This window comes from Rattus norvegicus, chromosome 10 (assembly GCF_036323735.1).
Source record: "Rattus norvegicus strain BN/NHsdMcwi chromosome 10, GRCr8, whole genome shotgun sequence".
In the NCBI taxonomy this organism is placed as follows: Eukaryota; Metazoa; Chordata; class Mammalia; order Rodentia; family Muridae; genus Rattus; species Rattus norvegicus.
The window spans coordinates 59,517,188-59,537,513 of NC_086028.1; the positions used below are offsets into that span (position 1 = coordinate 59,517,188).

General features: G+C 41.2%; 1 protein-coding gene across 1 annotated transcript; it reads left to right on the forward strand.

Annotated features, from left to right (window-relative positions):
• The first annotated feature begins 4,610 nt into the window (after nucleotides 1–4,610).
• Or3a1e (olfactory receptor family 3 subfamily A member 1E) lies at nucleotides 4,611–5,558 on the forward strand. Its single transcript, NM_001001350.1, has one exon. The coding sequence runs from the start codon at nucleotides 4,611–4,613 to the stop codon at nucleotides 5,556–5,558; it is 948 nt and encodes a 315-aa protein (NP_001001350.1).
• The last annotated feature ends 14,768 nt before the right edge of the window (nucleotides 5,559–20,326 follow it).

Here is a 20,326-nt window from a genome sequence, read left to right on the forward strand (position 1 = left end):
TCTACACAATGGAATATTACTCAGCTATCAAAAACAACGACTTTATGAAATTCGTAGGCAAATGGTTGGAACTGGAAAATATCATCCTGAGTGAGCTAACCCAATCACAGAAAGACATACATGGTATGCACTCATTGATAAGTGGCTATTAGCCCAAATGCTTGAATTACCCTAGATGCCTAGAACAAATGAAACTCAAGACGGATGATCAAAATGTGAATGCTTCACTCCTTCTTTAAAAGGGGAACAAGAATACCCTTGGCAGGGAAGAGAGAGGCAAAGATTAAAACAGAGACTGAAGGAACACCCATTCAGAGCCTGCCCCACATGTGACCCATACATATACAGCCACCCAATTAGACAAGATGGATGAAGCAAAGAAGTGCAGACCGACAGGAGCCGGATGTAGATCGCTCCTGAGAGACACAGCCAGAATACAGCAAATACAAAGGTGAATGCCAGCAGCAAACCACTGAACTGAGAATAGGACCCCCATTGAAGGAATCAGAGAAAGAACTGGAAGAGCTTGAAGGGGCTCGAGACCCCATATGTACAACAATGCCAAGCAACCAGAGCTTCCAGGGACTAAGCCACTACCTAAAGACTATACATGGACTGACCCTGACTCTGACCTCATAGGTAGCAATGAATATCCTAGTAAGAGCACCAGTGGAAGGGGAAGCCCTGGGTCCTGCTAAGACTGAACCCCCAGTGAACTAGACTGTTGGGGGGAGGGCGGCAATGGGGGGAGGGTTGGGAGGGGAACACCCATAAGGAAGGGGAGGGGGAGGGGGATGTTTGCCCGGATACCGGGAAAGGGAATAACACTCGAAATGTATATAAGAAATACTCAAGTTAATAAAAAATATATATATATAAAAAAAGATGGGGTTCAGAGCTAAACAAACAATTCACAGCTGAGGAATGCCGAAATGCTGAGAAACACCTAAAGAAATGTTCAACATCTTTAGTCATAAGGGAAATGCAAATCAAAACGACCCTGAGATTCCACCTCACACCAGTCAGAATGGCTAAGAACAAAAACTCAGGTGACAGATGCTGGCAAGGATGTGGAGAAACAGTAACACTCCTCCATTGTTGGAATTGCAAGCTGGTACAACCATTCTCAAAATCAGTCTAATGGTTCCTCAGAAAATTAGACATAGTAGTACCTGAAGACCCAACTATACCACTCCTGGGCATACACCCAAAAGATGCTCCAACATGTAACAAGGACACATGCTCCGCTATCTTTATAGCAGCCTTATTTATAATATCCAGAAGCTAGAAAGAACCCAGATGTCCTTCAACAAAGGAATGGATACAGAAAATGTGGTACCTTTACACAATGGAATACTACTCAGCTATTAAAAAAATGACTACATGAAATTTTTAGGCAAATGGATGAAACTAGAAAATATCATCCTGAGTAAGGTAACCCAGTCACAAAAGAACACACATGGTATGCACTCACTGATAAGTGGATATTAACCCAAAAGCTTGGAATATCTAAAAAAAATCACAGATCATATGAATCTCAAGAAGAATGGAGATCAAAATATGAATGCTTCATTTCTTCTTAGAAGGGAGAACAAAATATTCACAAGAGGAAATTCAGGGGCATAGAGTGGAGCAGAGACTGAAGAAAAAGTTCATCCAGAGACTGCCCCACCTGGGGATCCATTCCTTATGCACCCACCAATCCCAGTTACTATTGCTGATGCCAAGAAGTGCTTGCTGACAGAATCCAGATATGAATGTCTCCTGAGAGGCTCTGCTAGAGCCTTACTGATACAGATGAGGATGCTTGTAGCTAACCATTGGACTGAGCATGAAGACCCCAATGGAGAAGTTTAAAAAAGGACAGAGGAGCTGAAGGTGTTTTCAATCCCATAGAAAGAACAACAATACCAACCAACCAGACTCCACCAGAGCTCCCAGGGACTAAACCACCAATCAAAGAGTAGACATGGAAGGGCCAGTGGCTCCAGTCACGTATGTAGCGGAGGATGGTATTGTCCAGCATCAACAGGAGGAAAAACCCCTTGGTCCTACGAAGGCTCATTTCCCCAATGTAGGGGAATGCAAGAGCATTGAGGTGGAATTGAGTTGGTGGGAGTGGGAGCATCCTGATAGAAGCGGGGGGATGGGAGGAAGTATTTGAGAGGGGGGAAGGAGATAACATCTGAAATGTAAATACATAAATTATCCAAGAAAAATTAACTTTAAAAAAAGAAAATTACTGGATCATTTTAAAACTCAATTTATTAATCTGAAAAATATAAGAAATACTGGTACATGAAAGACTCATTGGAAGAACTGATTGGAACTCAATCAACCCAAGTTCTTGGTACATGAATATAGCAAGCATGTGGCAAATATTACTTACTGTTGCTAAGTTAATAAAGGACTAGCCATCCCCTACAAGTAACTCTGTGGGTATTGATGAATTTAATTCCCACAGAAAACCTAAGAAAGAATATCATGTACATTGACAAATTAAAAAAAATCTGAGGCCCAAAGGGAATAAGCAGTTGCTAAGAAAGGAAAACAAGTCTCTCCATCTCATAGGCATTACCCCTGGGGTTTGGATAGATAATCAGCTGACTGACAGAGACAAAGAGTATGAAGGTTGTACTACACAGCTGCTCCAGTTCTTTCATCATCTCTGTTACTAAGGCTACCAACCTCAAAGGGCATGGCCCAAAACCCACAATAGATAGATAGGGAACAACTTTGCCCCACTCCTATCCCTGTTTGGCCAAGCCCATTGCTTCCATGGCCTCTCCTAGGATCATTCAACTAATCTCAAGACACAGTCCCTCTGGTATTCCCTAACAAGGTTCTAGGTGGGAACACATTTTATCCTTGAGGATTTACTATGGTTACAATGGGGGTCTTCTGATTTGCCTTCTTTCTTGGGTTTCTCCTTCACTCCCAGACACAAAGCAGCTTCTCTCCTCAGCCACAAGCTTAGAAGTCAGCCTGGCTCAGTCCTCAAATCCTCTTTATGGCAGGCATATAAAGGAGATATATTCTCAGCCTCAAGACCCTGTTCAGACCTGGCTCCACCTCTGGTTCCCTGTGTAACTTTGAGACAGCAAACAGCCCTTTATGCCACTATCTCTTAAACTGAGCTCGTGTCCTCTCTCCTCTGTGTGCCTGTAGACAATGAGGGTGATGACGAAGTCATGGAAAAAATTCTGGATCCCACTGTGATGTGAAGCTCCACTTGCCTCACCATGGTGGTGTTTACTAGGGCTTGTGTCTTTGACATGAACTTGTCAGTTCCCAGATCTCCCCTCATTCCTTGGGACTAATTTTGAGGTCCCAAGAGGCTGACATTATGATGGAAAGTCCTCAGGACAGAGACGCTTCTGCCTCTCTTTTTCTTGCTCTCCTCTATACATACATATAACACCTTATTGCCATCACTAAAGCTGAATGAGTTTGTGTGTTCTTTGTTGCCTCACACCACTTCTATGAAATCAAACTGATGCCTGTTCAATCACCAGGTGAGTATTCATGGCCCTTCCTCTGCCCATAAGTCACCAGATGGGGCTTCAGCTGTTTCTCTGACTTTCTTGGTCTTACACATATGTTAATCAGTGAGACAAAGCAGCATAGATACTTACAGCCAATCTTCCCCAAGTGAGGGTGAGATCAGGTTCCGCATTAACAATGGTCCCCACCCCTGATGGTCCTCTCAAGATCCCATCAACCACAGACATCTTGGGGAGTGCTGGTAGGTGATTTTACAAATGCTTATTCTCTTGTTCATTGAGAACAAAATAATAGCTATCATTCTGTGCCATGGTATGACTTTTAAACGGGATAATAATTGCTGTGATTGTAAAATGATTTGTAGAGTTCATATTGAAGAGGATTTGTGTTTCTAGACCTTCATGCTATACCTAGATTCATCCCAACTGCCAGGAAACCTATGCTTTTAACTCAACTTGCACTTCAAGCCCTTCAAAGCATAGCTCTTTCCAATTCATAGTGGCCTGATAAAAGTTATCTTTTGATGATTCTTGTTAACAACCTATGCATGGTTTAGGATTTTTGGGTTTTGGTTTTGTTGTTTATTTCTACTTTTATGTAGAATTTGGATTTGTCAAGAGTTTCAGCCATTCATTTATTTGGGAAGTGGTGCATGAACACAGTGAGTCGAATAATACAGGTGCCAATAATGCTGCCATCCTTCTCAGTTCTCCTCTTCCAAGGAGAACCAGATGTTGTATTCTACCAAATATTAGTATGCCACACACAACACTGGTGTGTTTTTCTTTAGAAATAGGCATATATTTTAATCAGTGAATTGTGTATGTATTAGACAGTTGACCTGTTACAAGTTAAAAAACATATTGACAGTCAAGCAATACCAGTTCCTTTAGCTGCTATACCACAACAATAATGGTGCACACTTTTTAAATAATTCCTTTTATTTTTGAGATTATTATATAATTATATCATTTGTACGGAGAAAAGGGAAGAGAGAGGTAACATAAGTTCCAATTTTACGTGTTCAAACAGCTATGATTTAAATTTCTCCACCACACTGAAAGATCCTGTTGTTTTCCTTCTTGCAAGTTTCCTTAAAGAAATTCATGCAGCCAAATAATAGAGCCAATGGGACCACTGTTACTGAGTTCATTCTGCTGGGATTGGTGGAGACACCACAGCTGTGGCCAGTTGTCTTCATACTCTTCCTCTTGGCTTATATGATAACAGTTGGGGGCAACCTGAGCATCCTGGCAGCTGTCTTGGTGGAACCCAAACTGCACACGCCCATGTACTTCTTCCTGGGGAATCTGTCAGTGATGGATGTGGGGTGCATCAGTGTCACTATTCCCTCCATGTTGGTTCGGCTCTTGGCCCACAAGCTTACAGTTCCATATGGAGACTGCCTCACACAGCTCTTCTTTTTCCATCTGCTGGCTGGGGTTGACTGCTTCCTATTGACAGCCATGGCTTATGACCGCTTCCTGGCCATCTGCCGGCCCCTTACCTATAGCACCCGAATGAACCATTCAGTCCAGAGGATTTTGGTGGCTTCATCCTGGGCTTGTGCCTTCAGCAATGCACTGACCCACACTGTGGCCATATCCACACTTCACTTCTGTGGCCCCAATGTGATCAATCACTTCTACTGTGACCTTCCCCAGCTCTTCCAGCTCTCCTGCTCCAGCACCCAGATCAATGAGCTGCTGCTCTTTGGAGTGGGTTTCATAATGGCGGGAACCCCCATGGCACTCATTTTCACCTCCTACATCCACGTGGCAGCTGCTGTTCTGCGAATTCGCTCTGCTGAAGGCAGGAAGAAAGCTTTCTCCACATGCAGCTCTCACCTCACTGTGGTGACCATATTCTATGGCACAGGCATGTTTAACTACATGAGACTTGGTTCCACCAAACTTTCTGATAAGGATAAAGCTATTGGGATTTTCAACACTGTCATCAACCCTATGCTGAACCCACTCATCTACAGCCTCAGGAACCCTGATGTTCAGGCCGCCCTCTGGAGGGTACTCACAGGGAGACGGTCAGAAGCTTGAAGAGGTCTCAAGGCCCCTTCCACATATTTAACTTAAAACTACAGCTGAATATAGAGGTCTCCTCTAGTTTCAAAAACTAGAATAAATTTTCAGAGCTCTTTCATTTCATAGCTTAATTTAAGGAATGATAATTATTGTTTCCCAAAGAGATCATATTCGTGTATAGACAATTGTGTGTACATAGGTCCTCTTAGGTCTGCCCTTTAATGTGTTCTACCTTTAGTTAGTGTATTTTTCCTTTAGCTGGAGTTCCCAGAATGTCTCAGAAAACATTTCCCCAGGCAGTCTTATTTCTTCCTCAAGTTTGGAGAAAGTTTGTCTGTGTATGAACTTAACTCTTGAGGAGAAATGACTCATTCCTCCTATAAAACTATATGTGATTCAGAGGGAATGAGACAAATCTTTCTCTCTGGTTTTATATTCCCTAATAACTGCTGAGTGCAGCTCACAGACCCGACTCTCTACATTCCAAAATTCCACTCACATGAGACAGAAAAAGAGCTTCCCTCAATTATCATCCTCACATTTCTAAATTTTTGAAAGATAAAGATTTATAATCTAAACATTTTAAAACTTTAAATTCCACACCACTCAATATTAAATTCCTCTGTAAATTCTCACTCTCACCTCTAATCCCCAAATCTGTGAATTTTAGTGTCAATGCAGATCACACTCTGATGACTCATCTTGTCAGTGAAACAGTGTAGCTCTAGTCTAGAATGTTCTCAATATTGTTTTCTGTTTATCAGCCTTCTATCAAGTCATAGCTTAAGTGCATCTTCCTCTTCACACTTTTTTAGAACTAATCATCAATTCTTAACAGTGCTACTGTCTCGTTGATATGTCTCTATTCTATAAATCTATCTAACACTCTCATCTGATCTGAGTCTATGAATTAACTTCTCCATGATGTATGATGTGAGTGGGTAGACTGGAGGGATAGGCTAAGAGAGAGATGGAAAGAGGACATAAACGAAGGTAGTAGGTAGAGGATTCATGGGTAAATGCAAATAAATAATGTGGAAAAAAGGAGAGATTGGATTCAAGGATCAAGTGGATGAGAAGAAATAGCAGAAGCATTAGAGAGGCTGACATAGCCTCCAGGGATAGAACAGCAGATGATAAATAATGCAAAAATGGGTTAGATACGAAGAAGCTATTAGAAGATTTCAGAGGGATAAAATTTATATATCAGAAATTCATGCTTTGGGTTTCCTATTCTGTGTGGTCCAGCAATAACTGTTTTTTTACTGCCCTGAAGCCATTATTATAGCCTGTCCTCTGCCCTAAGAAAACAGTATCTGAAGTTTTGCTGATTGTGCTAGAGTGCATGAGGCCTCATCTGCCATTTCTCTACCCAGAGAGTCATGGAGAAGGACTGCCAGAGGAGGAAATACAGAAGTGATAGGGCATGTACTGGGTGTTTGTCCAACAAAGATTGTCACTATTACCTGGGTCACATTTCTGCCTTCTGATTCCAGCCTACTAATGCTGTCCAAACAGAGGAAAGAAGGATCTTTCTTGATTATGTTTCACTAATCAGACATACTTCAGGATACACACAATGAGCTTCCTACAAGAATCTAGAAAAGACTCTCAGATTGTACTCTGCTGTTCACAATGTTCTTGAACTCACATAATTTGTTTTTTCCCTCTCTTGACCTGTACTTGGCAAAAAGAACAAGGTTCTCTCACCACTAATGTTTTTGGTTCGGTTAATCTATATATCTAGGAAGATTCTCATTCTATTGATGTGTGGAATGGCCATCCCTTCCACCAGCACTTCTCAGCATTTAACACTGCAGCAAAACATATTCCATTTGACTCAAGATCACTGAGTCACAGGCCTTTCACCACCCTGCTATTCATGCTGTGTTTCAAGACATAACTTACCTAGTAACTCACCATGGCACCATCAGTGAGGTGAAATGGAACAACAGGCATCAGTATCACAAAGAAGCACTTCTGGCATTGAACACACTTCTCTGTTCATCCAAAACGATTTTGGGGTTTCTTGAACAATTTGGAAGCTTCCTTTTCCTTTGAAATCTATGTCCTGTCTACTTTTATTCCAAACTAGAAATCTCTTCCCAATTCAAATTTGTCATTAGCCATGAAATATGTTTTATTGTAAAAGCTCAAATGGTGCAGAATGTTGACACTGCCTTTCTACACTAGAGTCATGACAATGAGCCACACACACCCACTCACATACACATTCAAAACACCACATAGGTTCACAAAGAACTTTCCTCTTTTACATTATACAGATCTCGAAACCAACATACAAGCCCATCTTATCCATTTTTAAATTTACAAAATACTCTACTTTGTATATAAACTGTGATCTACTTCACCAACTCGTTTACAGTCTTCCTTTTGTACCCGTTAATAATTCTAAGATAGTATTTATCGTGATTCCATGCATATGCAATTATCTCCAGTGGTTAAACTCCTACAAGAAATGTATACGTGTGGTTGCCCCCAGTACATATGTAGCAGAGAACTGCCTTGTTTGTCCTCAATTGGAGAGAATGAGCCTAATCCTGTAGAAACTTGAGGCCTGAGGGAAGAGGGATGCCAGTGGGGCACCCTCTCACAGGCAAAGGAAAGAGGAAATGGGATGAAGAATTCCAGGAGGGGAAGCAATGTCTGAAATATAAATAAATAAAAGAATTAATAATTATAAAATACTTTTAAAAAACAAAGAAAAGTATAAACTTTGATAAGTATTCTTTCTTTTTGTCCCCTACAAAAAATATGTAGCATTTTCCATCTTGGTTGGCAGTGTAAGAGAATGCTTATTTCTACACACGTTTGATGTCACTACATATAATATATCTTTTGTCTTTAACAATTAAATATAACATTAATTTATTCTCATATGTGTCTATAAGGAGGACAAATACCCAAGAGGAGGGAAGCATGTGAACTGGAGCAGCCTGAGAGTTTAGGAAAAAGGAGGAGGTGAGAAGGACCTAGTACATGCTAGTACACACTTTGAAATGCATAACAGGTACCTGTGAATAGTGACTGGGTATATCATCGAGAGACCAGCATGGGCTTTGATTTGTAAAGGAAATGGCCCTGTCTTGCAGGCAGAACCCTTTTCATAGGCTCCTGAGGAATGCTCTTTTCTCTATTGCCTAACTTGAGCTGAACCAAAACCATCACTTTAGAGTTATCCACTACTTTGGTGAGAAATGGGGTTCCCTTTAGACCTGATATCAGGTTTTGGGAAGTGCAGTGGTTACCCCTTTGGTTAGTTTATATAACTCTTAAATTTTTACTCCCTTCTAATTAAATAAAACTTATCTGGTAGATAAAAACTGTACATAATCGTGGTCTAGGATGCTTTAGTATCTATATACACTGTATAAATTTTGCAGTGTACTACACACACACATGATCTGTAATTCCCCATCTGTCCTTAACAGTTTGTGCCCTCATTGCCCAAATTGAGTTTCTCATTTTCATGAAATTTATCTTTGTTTTTTGTCAAGCCATCAGGAAGACAAATAAAAGCCATAAGGCCACGAATGCTGAGCTTCCAGAGATTCTGTTCCCTTCAGCCTTTAGTCCATTTCCTCATTATAGGAATATCTTCTGAAGCTTCTCAGAAAACTTAGGCATTGATCCTACTGGTCCCCTGTAAGGTCTCCACTCCCTGAGCCTTTTGGCTCCTTCCTGAGTGCTCATCCAATGTGACGACTGTGGTCCTGCGTCAGCTTCCACACCAATCTCAGTGGTTCATTAGGACCATCTTCAAGCTTTTTTGCAAGAAAATCCAGTTCTGAAGTGGAGAAAGTTTTCTCGCAGCAGGTAAATCTCTATTATCATATACATGCTCAGTCTTCTGCTATAACTTAAGGTTCTCACAATCCCTCCAGGAAATAGAGGAATTCTCACATCCCAACAAGATGCCTCGAGAGCAAGCCAACTTCCTACTGCTAATTTCTAATACACTGAATGCCTTAAAACCACAGAAATCTACTATTTCCTCTTTCTAAAGACCAAATAAGTCCTGTAAAACTAATGTAAAGGCATTGTCAGAGACAGTTGTTCCTGAAGGTTCTAGGGAAGAAACTGTTCCATGTCTGTAGTTCTATTGGCTCCTGGCATTCCTTGACTTGCTGACACATCCTTCCAACCCTCATTTCCCATGACTTTCATGAGCATGTTGCCTTGTCTTCTACAATAATGTCTCTAGGGATGTAAGAACTGGTTATTGTTAAACCACATACAATAAGAAACCCAATTCTTTCTCCAGGGTTATTAACCTTTATCCCTCCCCAAACCAACAGCACATTGCCTTCCCAACAACACACCTACCACTTCCAGAGCAACCCACCACTTGCAGAACAATTTTCAGGTCCCAAGCCACCCTCCCAGTGATATTCTCTGACAAGGCCCCTGGGGAAAACTACTACATTTCTGTGGACTCATTAGAGAGCTGAGACTGAGGAAACCTTCTTTCTACTCCTCTTTCCTCTCAGAGTCTCCACTTGTACTCAGGTTCAAGTTAAGTCTGAAAGTCATCTCCCCTCTGCTCAAAGGCCCTGGGCTGACATCTGGGAAGGAAAACATCTCCTTGAGAAGCCCCATTGCATTCCCCAACTATACTTCTTGTGTCCAGGGAAACCAATAAGGATATAGTGACATGCTCTGGGCCACAGTGACCCTATTGTTCAGTGGGACTTTCATCATTTGCCTTCACTTCTTCTACATTAGGCTGGGTCATGAGAAAACCACAATTGCAAAGATTGGTGTGAGACACTGTGACTGCGTTAAGGGCTGAGATGCTTCCATTTAGAGCTCTCTCCTAATCTCCCTGTTTTTTATAGGAGGGCTCACTTCTGAGTCTCCATAGCAGATATCCTTATGCTTTTTCTTCACCTAGATGCCATTTAAGCAGTCCTTCTCCTGCTCTCTGGATGGACAGCAGAGTCTGTGTAGCTCCTCATTCTCTTCTGTGAACCTTCACTGTTTTAATGTCTGTTCCAGTAAGGTGTGCTCACAGGTCCTTTCTCGGGTCTTATAAAACCATGAAAGGACTTTTGCCATCATCACCTCAAACCTGGCATCATTCATAATGTAACAATGGTCCTAGAATGTTAAATCCACTTAAAATAAGAACCATGACAGTGGCTCAGAGGCCCTGACTCATTTTCTGGTCCCTTTCTCCCTGATTTCTTCTAACTTATGAAGCTATTTTCTGTGGTATTTAAGAATATCACTGGATTATCTAAGCATAGTTCACTGCCCAGTCTACCTACATCATCTGAATCAGACACCCTAGAAGCTTCCCTCAATGAACTTTTCATCACTGAGAATAAGAAGGGACTTTCACCTTTGGGAGTTCCAAGGGGGAACTGTCACTGTTCAGAGGAGCTTCACAGGGGGGTACCTAGTGGGACTCAGGTGACTCTGTGAGATGCTGAAAGCATCTCCGGTGAATCAAAAGTCATTTCAGAATCCCCCTGGCATCATGTAAGCTGAACGTTCAGTGGTGCTTCAGGAGCCATTGGTTCTTTTCTTATACTCATCGGTAAGGTGATCCTTCCCAATATCTGTCTGGAGACAGTCTATGGAGGATCTTGGCATGTAGATTGCTACAGACCAAATAGTCTTATGAACACAGAGCAGTCCCTATAACAACCCTCTACCTAGAACTCACCCTCAGGATCCCTCAATCCATACTAATCCACGAGAGTCTAGCCCATTTTTCAATGTGTTCAGAAAGTATCTCAGGTCCAGTCTTTCTTTAGAATCCCATGCATGTTTTAACCACCTGCTTTTTTGTTTAAGGAATGTGAGATACATGGGGTGTGTGTAAAGCATGCAGTGAGTTTTGCTATTGACAAAATCAACCCTACAGTTTCCAGGAAAGCCCTCCGTACATCTCGAGGCAAAACTGCAGATAGAGTTCTATTACTCAACATTAGGACCCCAGTAATACCCTAGTGTTCCAGCCCTGATTACCAGAGGATTTATCTATCTATTTATTTCCCAGAAAAACCATTGTGAGACTTTTTCTTTTATTGAAGGGACTGGTATTAGCATAAGACACTCCAAGACCAACTTCCAAGCACAGAGATTTATTTGTGCCAGGGGGAGAAAAGGCAGGAAATATGAGACAAAAAAGGAGGGAGAAGTGGAATGGAACAAGGAAGATGGGGGAAGGAATATTTTCTCAGAGTGGGGTGATAAACACTGCCTCTGGATAGAGAGGAGATAGGCAAATGACAATTTATAAAGGTAATGGGAGCAACCCCTTATTAGGATGAGGTATTTAATTTGATTGGACATGTTAATTAGTGTACGTTGATGTCATTATGCAGGTGAAGGCAGACACAAGATAAAATGAGGCACTGAGTGAGAAGGAGGGAGGCGGGAACAGAGGTTTTAGAAGGAGAGGAAGAATTATCAATTGATTGTGAGTTTATTGAGTGGATGTATTGTGGATTGAGAATTTAGCATATACATCTGATTGTTAAGTTACAGTCTGTTGAGTCTTGATTTTACCAGGTAGTTGGGAGTTTATAGTTTAACTAAAAAAAATAGAGTCTGTGGCAGGGAGCTGCAATAGGATAGCTGCTGCTGGACTTCTAGAGCCCTGATTTTACCAGGTAGCTGGAACCAGAGAGTTCTCAGCTAACAGAAAGCCACCAGGAGAGATGCTAACCAGAGATAAATTATGGTTAGTTCCATATGACCCTCCGGTACTGGAACTAACTCTGAAGACCGGCATGGCAAGGCACCACACTGGAGTGACTCTCAGACCACCTGGATCTGAGAGTACTTGGGAGCATCATGGAGCCACTGAGACTAAAGAATCCCGCAGTGCCATGTGGCCCCATGGGTGCCAGCACTAGCTCAGGTTAAAAGGTTCTGTTTTTTTTTTTAATATTTACTGCAACAAATGGGTGCTTTTGCTTGATGATCTTTAATACTTTGACAGCTGGACCTTGGTAGTCAACCTCAAGAGGAGGAAGTGGCCAAATAAAAAATAGACATTGGTGGCTAGCTTTAGGAATGTAATCTAATGGTTTTTAACAAGGCTGAGGGAATGAGGCCTGCCAGAGCCATGTTTGCCATTTTCAGACTGGCTAAAAAGCCTTTATTCCCACCACTTTGTTTTAGAACTGGGTTGCTAAGTTTGGGTAAGTAGGTGTTCTCTATGCATGCTTCCTGCTGACAATGAGGTATCGTTTTAGGCACCCAAGGACACTGGGTTGTTGTTCACTGTCAGAAAGAGCAGGCTGTGTCAGTCCATGTTCTGGGGGACTATCTGAAGCTAATGTCTGAAGTGTCTGTGATGCCATACCAGGATATAGATTTCGAGAACACAGCAGCTGTTGTTGCTGGACTTGCTGGCATACTCTGTAGTTGATTTTAAAATTTACTAGAACAGATAGATTTAGGACACAGGTAGTTTAGAAAAAGGGGTTTTTTAAATCTTGGATGTACGTTTGAAATGTTTATGTTTATGGTCCTGGTAGTTGGGAAGAGGAGCCCCAAAACCAAGGAAGTGGGGAAAGATCACACCTCTAGGAATAGGCTATGGGAAGGAAAACTTAACCTGTTGATAAGCAGCAGTACTTGTCTGGAGTCTGAGAGTTTCTGAGAGGAGTCAGGGAATTTTAGATTAGCTATAGAAGGATAATTGAGGAACAACTATAATCTGAAAGCAGGGTCTGAATGTGTTGAAAAGAATACAATTGGAGAAGCTTCTGTCATACCAAAAGTCTTTCCTGGGTGTTTGGGTGGGTTCTGAAATTGAAATATTTTAAGAATATGGATGACTGGGAAGGCCTTTGGCAACAATCTCTAACAGGATTTATGGGATTGGCGGCGAAAGATTGAGGGAACTTGGCTTTGATTCCCAAAGGGGGAGCTGGATGGTTAACAGGACAAGTAGTCAGTAGTAGGGGTAGGATGTTAGCAAAATAGGCTAATCAGTGGCAAGAGGGACTGTGGCTAACAGATGGTATTGGAGAAAGGTACAAAGGAAGCATTGGGCAGCACTAAAGGAGGGATCAGTGAAATTAAAGATGACCTTGACCCAAATGAGGGTTTGGTCATGAGAGTGTGTGGGGCAGAGAAGACATGGCTTGGTTTAGTCATGCCTTATAATTGGGATTTAGGATTTGTTCTGAGTGATGTCTGGGGACGTTTGAACAGTTATTGAATTTAGGAGAGTCAGTTGTCACTGGATGTTTGACAACCATTTGGTCAGAAGAAGACCCAGAGTGTGAGAAGAGAGATGAGATTTATGGAGAACAAGTGATCTTGAGGGAATAGGAACTGGGGAGTCTGAATAAATAAACAAAGTAGGGATTCAGAGAGTATCCTGTTGAAGAGGGTTGGGTATGTTGTTAACTGGGTTATGCAATAGGGTAGTCTGGAGGGAAGTGGGTGAGTTGTAAAAGTGAGGTGAGTCATAAGAAATGAAAAAGCAGTTTGATGAGCAGTCATGTCAGCACAATTATTGTCTTTATTGATAATGGAGGGGTGAGTTTGGTATAGCCATCTGCCTGGAAGGAGCTGCTATCCACATAAGGAGTATAGGCAGGAGTTGTTAGAGTATTCTCTTGTGTATAAGAGGGATATTATGGATGTTTTAAAAAGCTTTTCAACAGGAGTGGGGGGGATTGGGGGAACATTGTGGCAATGGGGTGAGTATAGAGAAATTGAGAGGAAGCCAGGTAAGAAATTTGAGTAATGCGTTTTCAATAAGAGAAGTTGGAGGGATAGAATCTGAGACATTGAAGGGATTGGAATTCTTTGTAAGTCATGAGTAGAGGGAGATATTGGTGGGAATAGATTGTGAAATTGGATCCATGGGTGTTTATTTTAAGATTTAGAGGTGACCAGGTAGGCTGTAGCAAGAGTTTATAAACAAAGAGGTCTGGCATGGATGGTGTTATATAGAGCTTTGTATAGATAAGGAATTGAGGCAAAAGTCAGTCCTAGAAAGTGTTTAGATGTTTTGGAAGTATATGGATGGAAGGGCTTAGATAGATAGATTCAAAGGCAGGGAGCTAGAGTAGGAATCAAAATGTTTTAAGTTTAAGGAAACATTTGTGAATGGGAAGAAGGAGGAGGTCCAGAAGTAGCTTGGTATAGAGAATGTATCAGAAGTATTTAGGGATCCATACATGGAGGAAATTGGGCATGAGAGTTGACATAAAGAGCATAGATGGGCAAAGTGTTCTAAAGTGAGGCGTCTGTAGGTTGGCAAGAGGCAGAATCCAAGACAGGTGACTTGAGGAAACTAAGGTTGAGCTTTGCAAAGTGAAATCTGATAATCTGGATCTGAGAAAACTGGGGAATGAGACAGTGTCAGACCAACTATCAGAGAGGAAATTACTTCAAAGGAGGAAGTCATGTATATACTGAGGCAAGTAGGAGGAAAAGGGAGACAGAAGACCAAGTTCATAGCAATGTCTGGCTAAAATGGTAGGGACTGTCTCTGAATCCCTTGAGAAGGACAGCAAAGGTCAGATGTCTTAGTTAGGGTTTCACTGCTGCGAACAGATATCATTACCAAGGCAAGACTTATGAAGAGCAACATTTAATTGAGGCTGGCTTACAGGTTCACAGATTCAGTCCAATATCATCAAAGTGGGAACATGGCAGCATCCAGGCAGGTATGGTACAGGAGAAGCTGAGAGTTCTACATCTTCATCTGAAGACTGCTAGTAGATGACAAACTTCCAGGCAACTAGGAGTACAGTCTTAAAACCCATACCCACAGTGACACACCCACCTCAATAAGGCCACTCCTACTCTAATCATGTCATTCCCCAGGCCAAGCATATACAAATCGTCACAGATTGTTGAGTATCAAAATCCATCACTGTGAAGACAAAAGAGGCTTGGGAGCAGACATCCAGCAGTATTGAAAACAAAATGTCTTTGAGATTTAGGATTAAAAAGTGAGTGATGTTATTGGGAATAATGGGGAGGACAACCTAAGGGTAAGAGACTTACCGGAGTAGAGGGACAACGGTAGCATTAATGGAGTCAAGTTCTTGGAATAGGTGAAAGGTTTTGTTAGGCTTTTTGAATGTTAATATCTGAGTATCATGGAGTAAAAAGGTAAGACATAGAAATGATGGGTTTGAGGTCTGACCAGAGGCTAGTTAATGGTAGGGAGTATTGGGTTTGGAAATGTAGGCAGAAGCAACTTGAATTTGATAGAGAGAGGTTTATACTGTGTAACAAGAGGAGAGGTGGTATCTCATACAATGGGGTTGACTAAAGAAGTGGGCAGAGGGCAAAAGTGGCTTTGGGATTTGAAGGGTGGGAACGTACAAATAGAGGTTGAGAAAAGGAAGGAAGGATGGAGGAGTGTCCTGGAAGCTGCTGTCTAGGTAAAAAGGCAAATTTTATGATACTTTTAGAGAAGACATGCTTTCCTAATAAGATAATAGGACATGAGGGGATGAGAAGAAAGGACTGGGAAAAGAAAAAAATCTTGAAAGGAGAAATTTAAGGGAGGAGGCAGGGGGACCAGGGGACTGGTTGTATATTCTGACTGGTGAGAGAGAGGGGTGAGTGAGAATCAAACAATAGCATAGACAGATGGAAAGAAGTCTGAAAAAAACTTTTCATATAACTTAAATTCATTTCTTGGGCCCACAAATGACTTTCTCAAACCCTTATGACTTACTTAAGCTTTCATATCTCCAGACCTTGAGACATTTTCTTAGACATCATAACTGCAGTCCTTTATATATTTGAAATTACTTTCTTAGACCCCCATATCTTGTTACATTCATTTTTTCTTTTTTTTCATTTTTTGGGGGGTTTGAAATGCTGACTATTTTTTATTTTTTTTATTAACTTGAGTATTTCTTATTTACATTTCGAATGTTATTCCCTTTCCCAGTTTCGGGACAAACATCCCCCTAATCCCTCCCCCTCCCCTTCTTTATGGGTGTGCCCCTCCCCACCCCCCCCATTGCTGCCCTCCCCCCAACAGTCTAGTTCACTGGGGGTTCAGTCTTAGCAGGACCCAGGGCTTCCACTTCCACTGGTGCTCTTACTAGGATATTCATTGCTACCTATGAGGTCAGAGTCCAAGGTCAGTCCATGTATAGTCTTTAGGTAGTGGCTTAGTCCCTGGAAGCTCTGGTTGCTTGGCATTGTTGTACATATGGGGTCTCGAGCCCCTTCATCTCTTCCAGTTCTTTCTCTGATTCCTTCAACGGGGGTCCTATTCAAAGTTCAGTGGTTTACTGCTGGCATTCGCCTCTGTATTTGCTGTATTCTGGCTGTGTCTCTCAGGAGAGATCTACATCCGGCTCCTGTATGCCTGCACTTCTTTGCTTCATCCATCTTCTCTAATTGGGTGGCTGTATATGTATGGGCCACATGTGGGGCAGGCTCTGAATGGGTGTTCCTTCTGTCTCTGTTTTAATCTTTGCCTCTCTATTCCCTGCCAAGGGTATTTTTGTTCCCCTTTTAAAGATCACATTTTGATCATCCGTCTTGAGTTTCATGTGTTCTATGCATCTAGGGTAATTCAAGCATTTGGGCTAATAGCCACTTATCAATGAGTGCATACCATGTGTGTTTTTCTGTGATTGGGTTACCTCACTCAGGATGATATTTTCAGTTCCAACCATTTGTCTATGAATTTCATAAAGGCATTGTTTTTTATAGCTGAGTAATATTCCATTGTGTAGATGTACCACGTTTTCTGTATCCATTCCTCTGTTGAAGGGCATCTGGGTTCTTTACAGCTTCTGGCTATTATAAATAAGGCTGCTATGAATATGATGCACCACGTGTCTTTGTTTTATGTTGGGGCATTTTTTGGGTATATGCCCAAGAGAGGTATAGCTGGATCCTCAGGCAGTTCAATGTCCAATTTTCTGAGGAACCTCCAGACTGATTTCCAGAATGGTTTTACCAGTCTGCCATCCCACCAACAATGGAGGAGTGTTCCTCTTTCTCCACATCCTCGCCAGTATTTGTTGTCACCTGAGTTTTTGATCTTAGCCATTCTCACTGGTGTGAGGTGAAATCTCAGGGTTGTTTTGATTTGCATTTCCCTTATGACTAAAGATGTTGAACATTTCTTTAGGTATTTCTCAGCCATTTGGCATTCCTCAGATGTGAATTCTTTGTTTAGTTCTGAACCCCATTTTTTAATAGGGTTATTTGTCTCCCTGCAGTCTAACTTCTTGAGTTCTTTGTATATTTTGGATATAAGGCCTCCATCTCTGGAAGGATTGATAAAGATCTTTTCCCAATCTATTAGTTGCCATTTTGTCCTAAACACAGTGTCCTTTGCCTTACAGAAGCTTTGCAGTTCTATGAGATCCCATTTGTCGATTCTTGATCTTAGAGCATAAGCCATTGGTGTTTTGTTCAGGAAATTTTTTGCAGTGCCCATGTGTTTGACATGCTGCCCTAGTTTTCTTCTATTAGTTTGAGTGTACCTGGTTTGATGTGGAGGTCCTTGATCCACTTGGACTTAAGCATTGTACAGGGTGATAAGCATGGATCGATTTGCATTCTTCTACATGTTGACCTCCAGTTGAACCAGCACCATTTGCTGAAAATGCTATCTTTTTTCCATTGAATGGTTTTATCTCCTTTGTCAAAAATCAAGTGCCCATAGGTGTGTGGGTTCATTTCTGGGTCTTCAATTCTATTCCACTGCTCTATCTGTCTGTCTCTGTACTAATACCATGCAGTTTTTATCACTATTGCTCTGTAATATTGCTTGAGTTCAGGGATAGTGATTCCCCCTGAAGTCCTTTTATTGTTGAGAATAATTTTAGCTATCCTGGGTATTTTGTTATTCCAGATGAATTTGCAAATTATTTTGTCTAACTCTTTGAAAAATTCGATTGGTAATTTGATGGGGATTGCATTGAATCTGTAGATCGCTTTTGGTGAAATGGCCATTTTTACTATATTAATCCTGCCAATCCATGAGCATGGGAGATCTTTCCATCTTCTGAGGTCTTCTTCAATTTCTTTCTCCAGAGTCTTGAAGTTCTTATTGTACAGATCTTTTACTTGCTTGGTTAAAGTCACACCGAGGTACTTTATATTGTTTGGGTCTATTATGAAGGGTGTCATTTCCCTAATTTCTTTCTCGGCTTGTTTCTCTTTTGTGTAGAGGAAGGCTACTGATTTATTTGAGTTAATTTTATACCCAGCCACTTTGCTGAAATTGTTGATCAGCTTTAGTAGATCTCTGGTGGAACTTTTGGGATCACTTAAATATACTATCTTATCATCTGCAAATAGTGATATTTTGACTTCTTCTTTTCCAATCTGTATCCCCTTGACCTCCTTTTGTTGTCTGATTGCTCTGGCTAGAACTTCAAGAACTATATTGAATAAGTAGGGAGAGAGTGGGCAGCCTTGTCTAGTCCCTGATTTTAGTGGGATTGCTTCAAGTTTCTCTCCATTTAGTTTAATGTTAGCAACTGGTTTGCTGTATATGGCTTTTACTATGTTTAGGTATGGGCCTTGAATTCCTATTCATTCCAGGACTTTTATCATGAAGGGGTGCTGAATTTTGTCAAATGCTTTCTCAGCATCTAATGAAATGATCATGTGGTTTTGTTCTTTCAGTTTGTTTATATAATAGATCATGTTGATGGTTTTCCGTATATTAAACCATCCCTGCATGCCTGGGATGAAGCCTACTTGATCATGGTGGATGATTGTGTTGATGTGCTCCTGAATTCGGTTTGCCAGAATTTTATTGAGTATTTTTGCATCGATATTCATAAGGGAAATTGGTCTGAAGTTCTCTTTCTTTGTTGGGTCTTTGTGTGGTTTAGGTACAAGAGTAATTGTGGCTTCATAGAAGGAATTCGGTAGTGCTCCATCTGTTTCAATTTTGTGGAATAGTTTGCATAGTATTGCTATGTCTTCTATGAAGGTCTGATAGAATTCTGCACTAAACCTGTCTGGACCTGGGCCCTTTTTGGTTGGGAGACCTTTAATGACTGCTTCTATTTCCTTAGGAGTTATGGGGTTGTTTAACTGGTTTATCTGTTCCTGATTTAACTTCGATACCTGGTATCTGTCTAGGAAATTGTCCATTTCCTGCAGATTTTCAAGTTTTGTTGAATATAGTCTTTTATAGTAAGATCTGATGATTTTTTGAATTTCCTCTGAATCTGTAGTTATGTCTCCCTTTTCATTTCTGATTTTGTTAATTTGGACACACTCTCTGTGTCCTCTCGTTAGTCTGGCTAAGGGTTTATCTATCTTGTTGATTTTCTCAAAGAACCAACTTTTGGTTCTGTTGATTCTTTCTATGGTCCTTTTTGTTTCTACTTGGTTGATTTCAGCTCTGAGTTTGATTATTTCCTGCCTTCTACTCCTTCTGGGTGTATTTGCTTCTTTTTGTTCTAGAGCTTTTAGGTGTGCTGTCAAGCTGCTGACATATGCTCTTTCCTGTTTCTTTCTGCACGCACTCAGCGCTATGAGTTTTCCTCTTAGCACAGCTTTCATTGTGTCCCATAAGTTTGGGTATGTTGTACCTTCATTTTCATTAAATTCTAAAATGTTTTTAATTTCTTTCTTTATTTCTTCCTTGACCAGATTATCATTGAGTAGAGCATTGTTCAACTTCCACGTATATGTGGGCGTTCTTCCCTTATTGTTATTGAAGACCAGCTTTAGGCCATGGTGGTCTGATAGCACGCATGGGATTATTTCTATCTTTCTGTACCTGTTGAGGCCCGTTTTTTGACCAAGTCTATGGTCAATTTTGGAGAAAGTAC

Bases quoted from the DNA above. Each gene is read 5' to 3' on its own strand.
- Or3a1e (NM_001001350.1), top strand. From the start codon at position 4,611: ATGCAGCCAAATAATAGAGCCAATGGGACCACTGTTACTGAGTTCATT.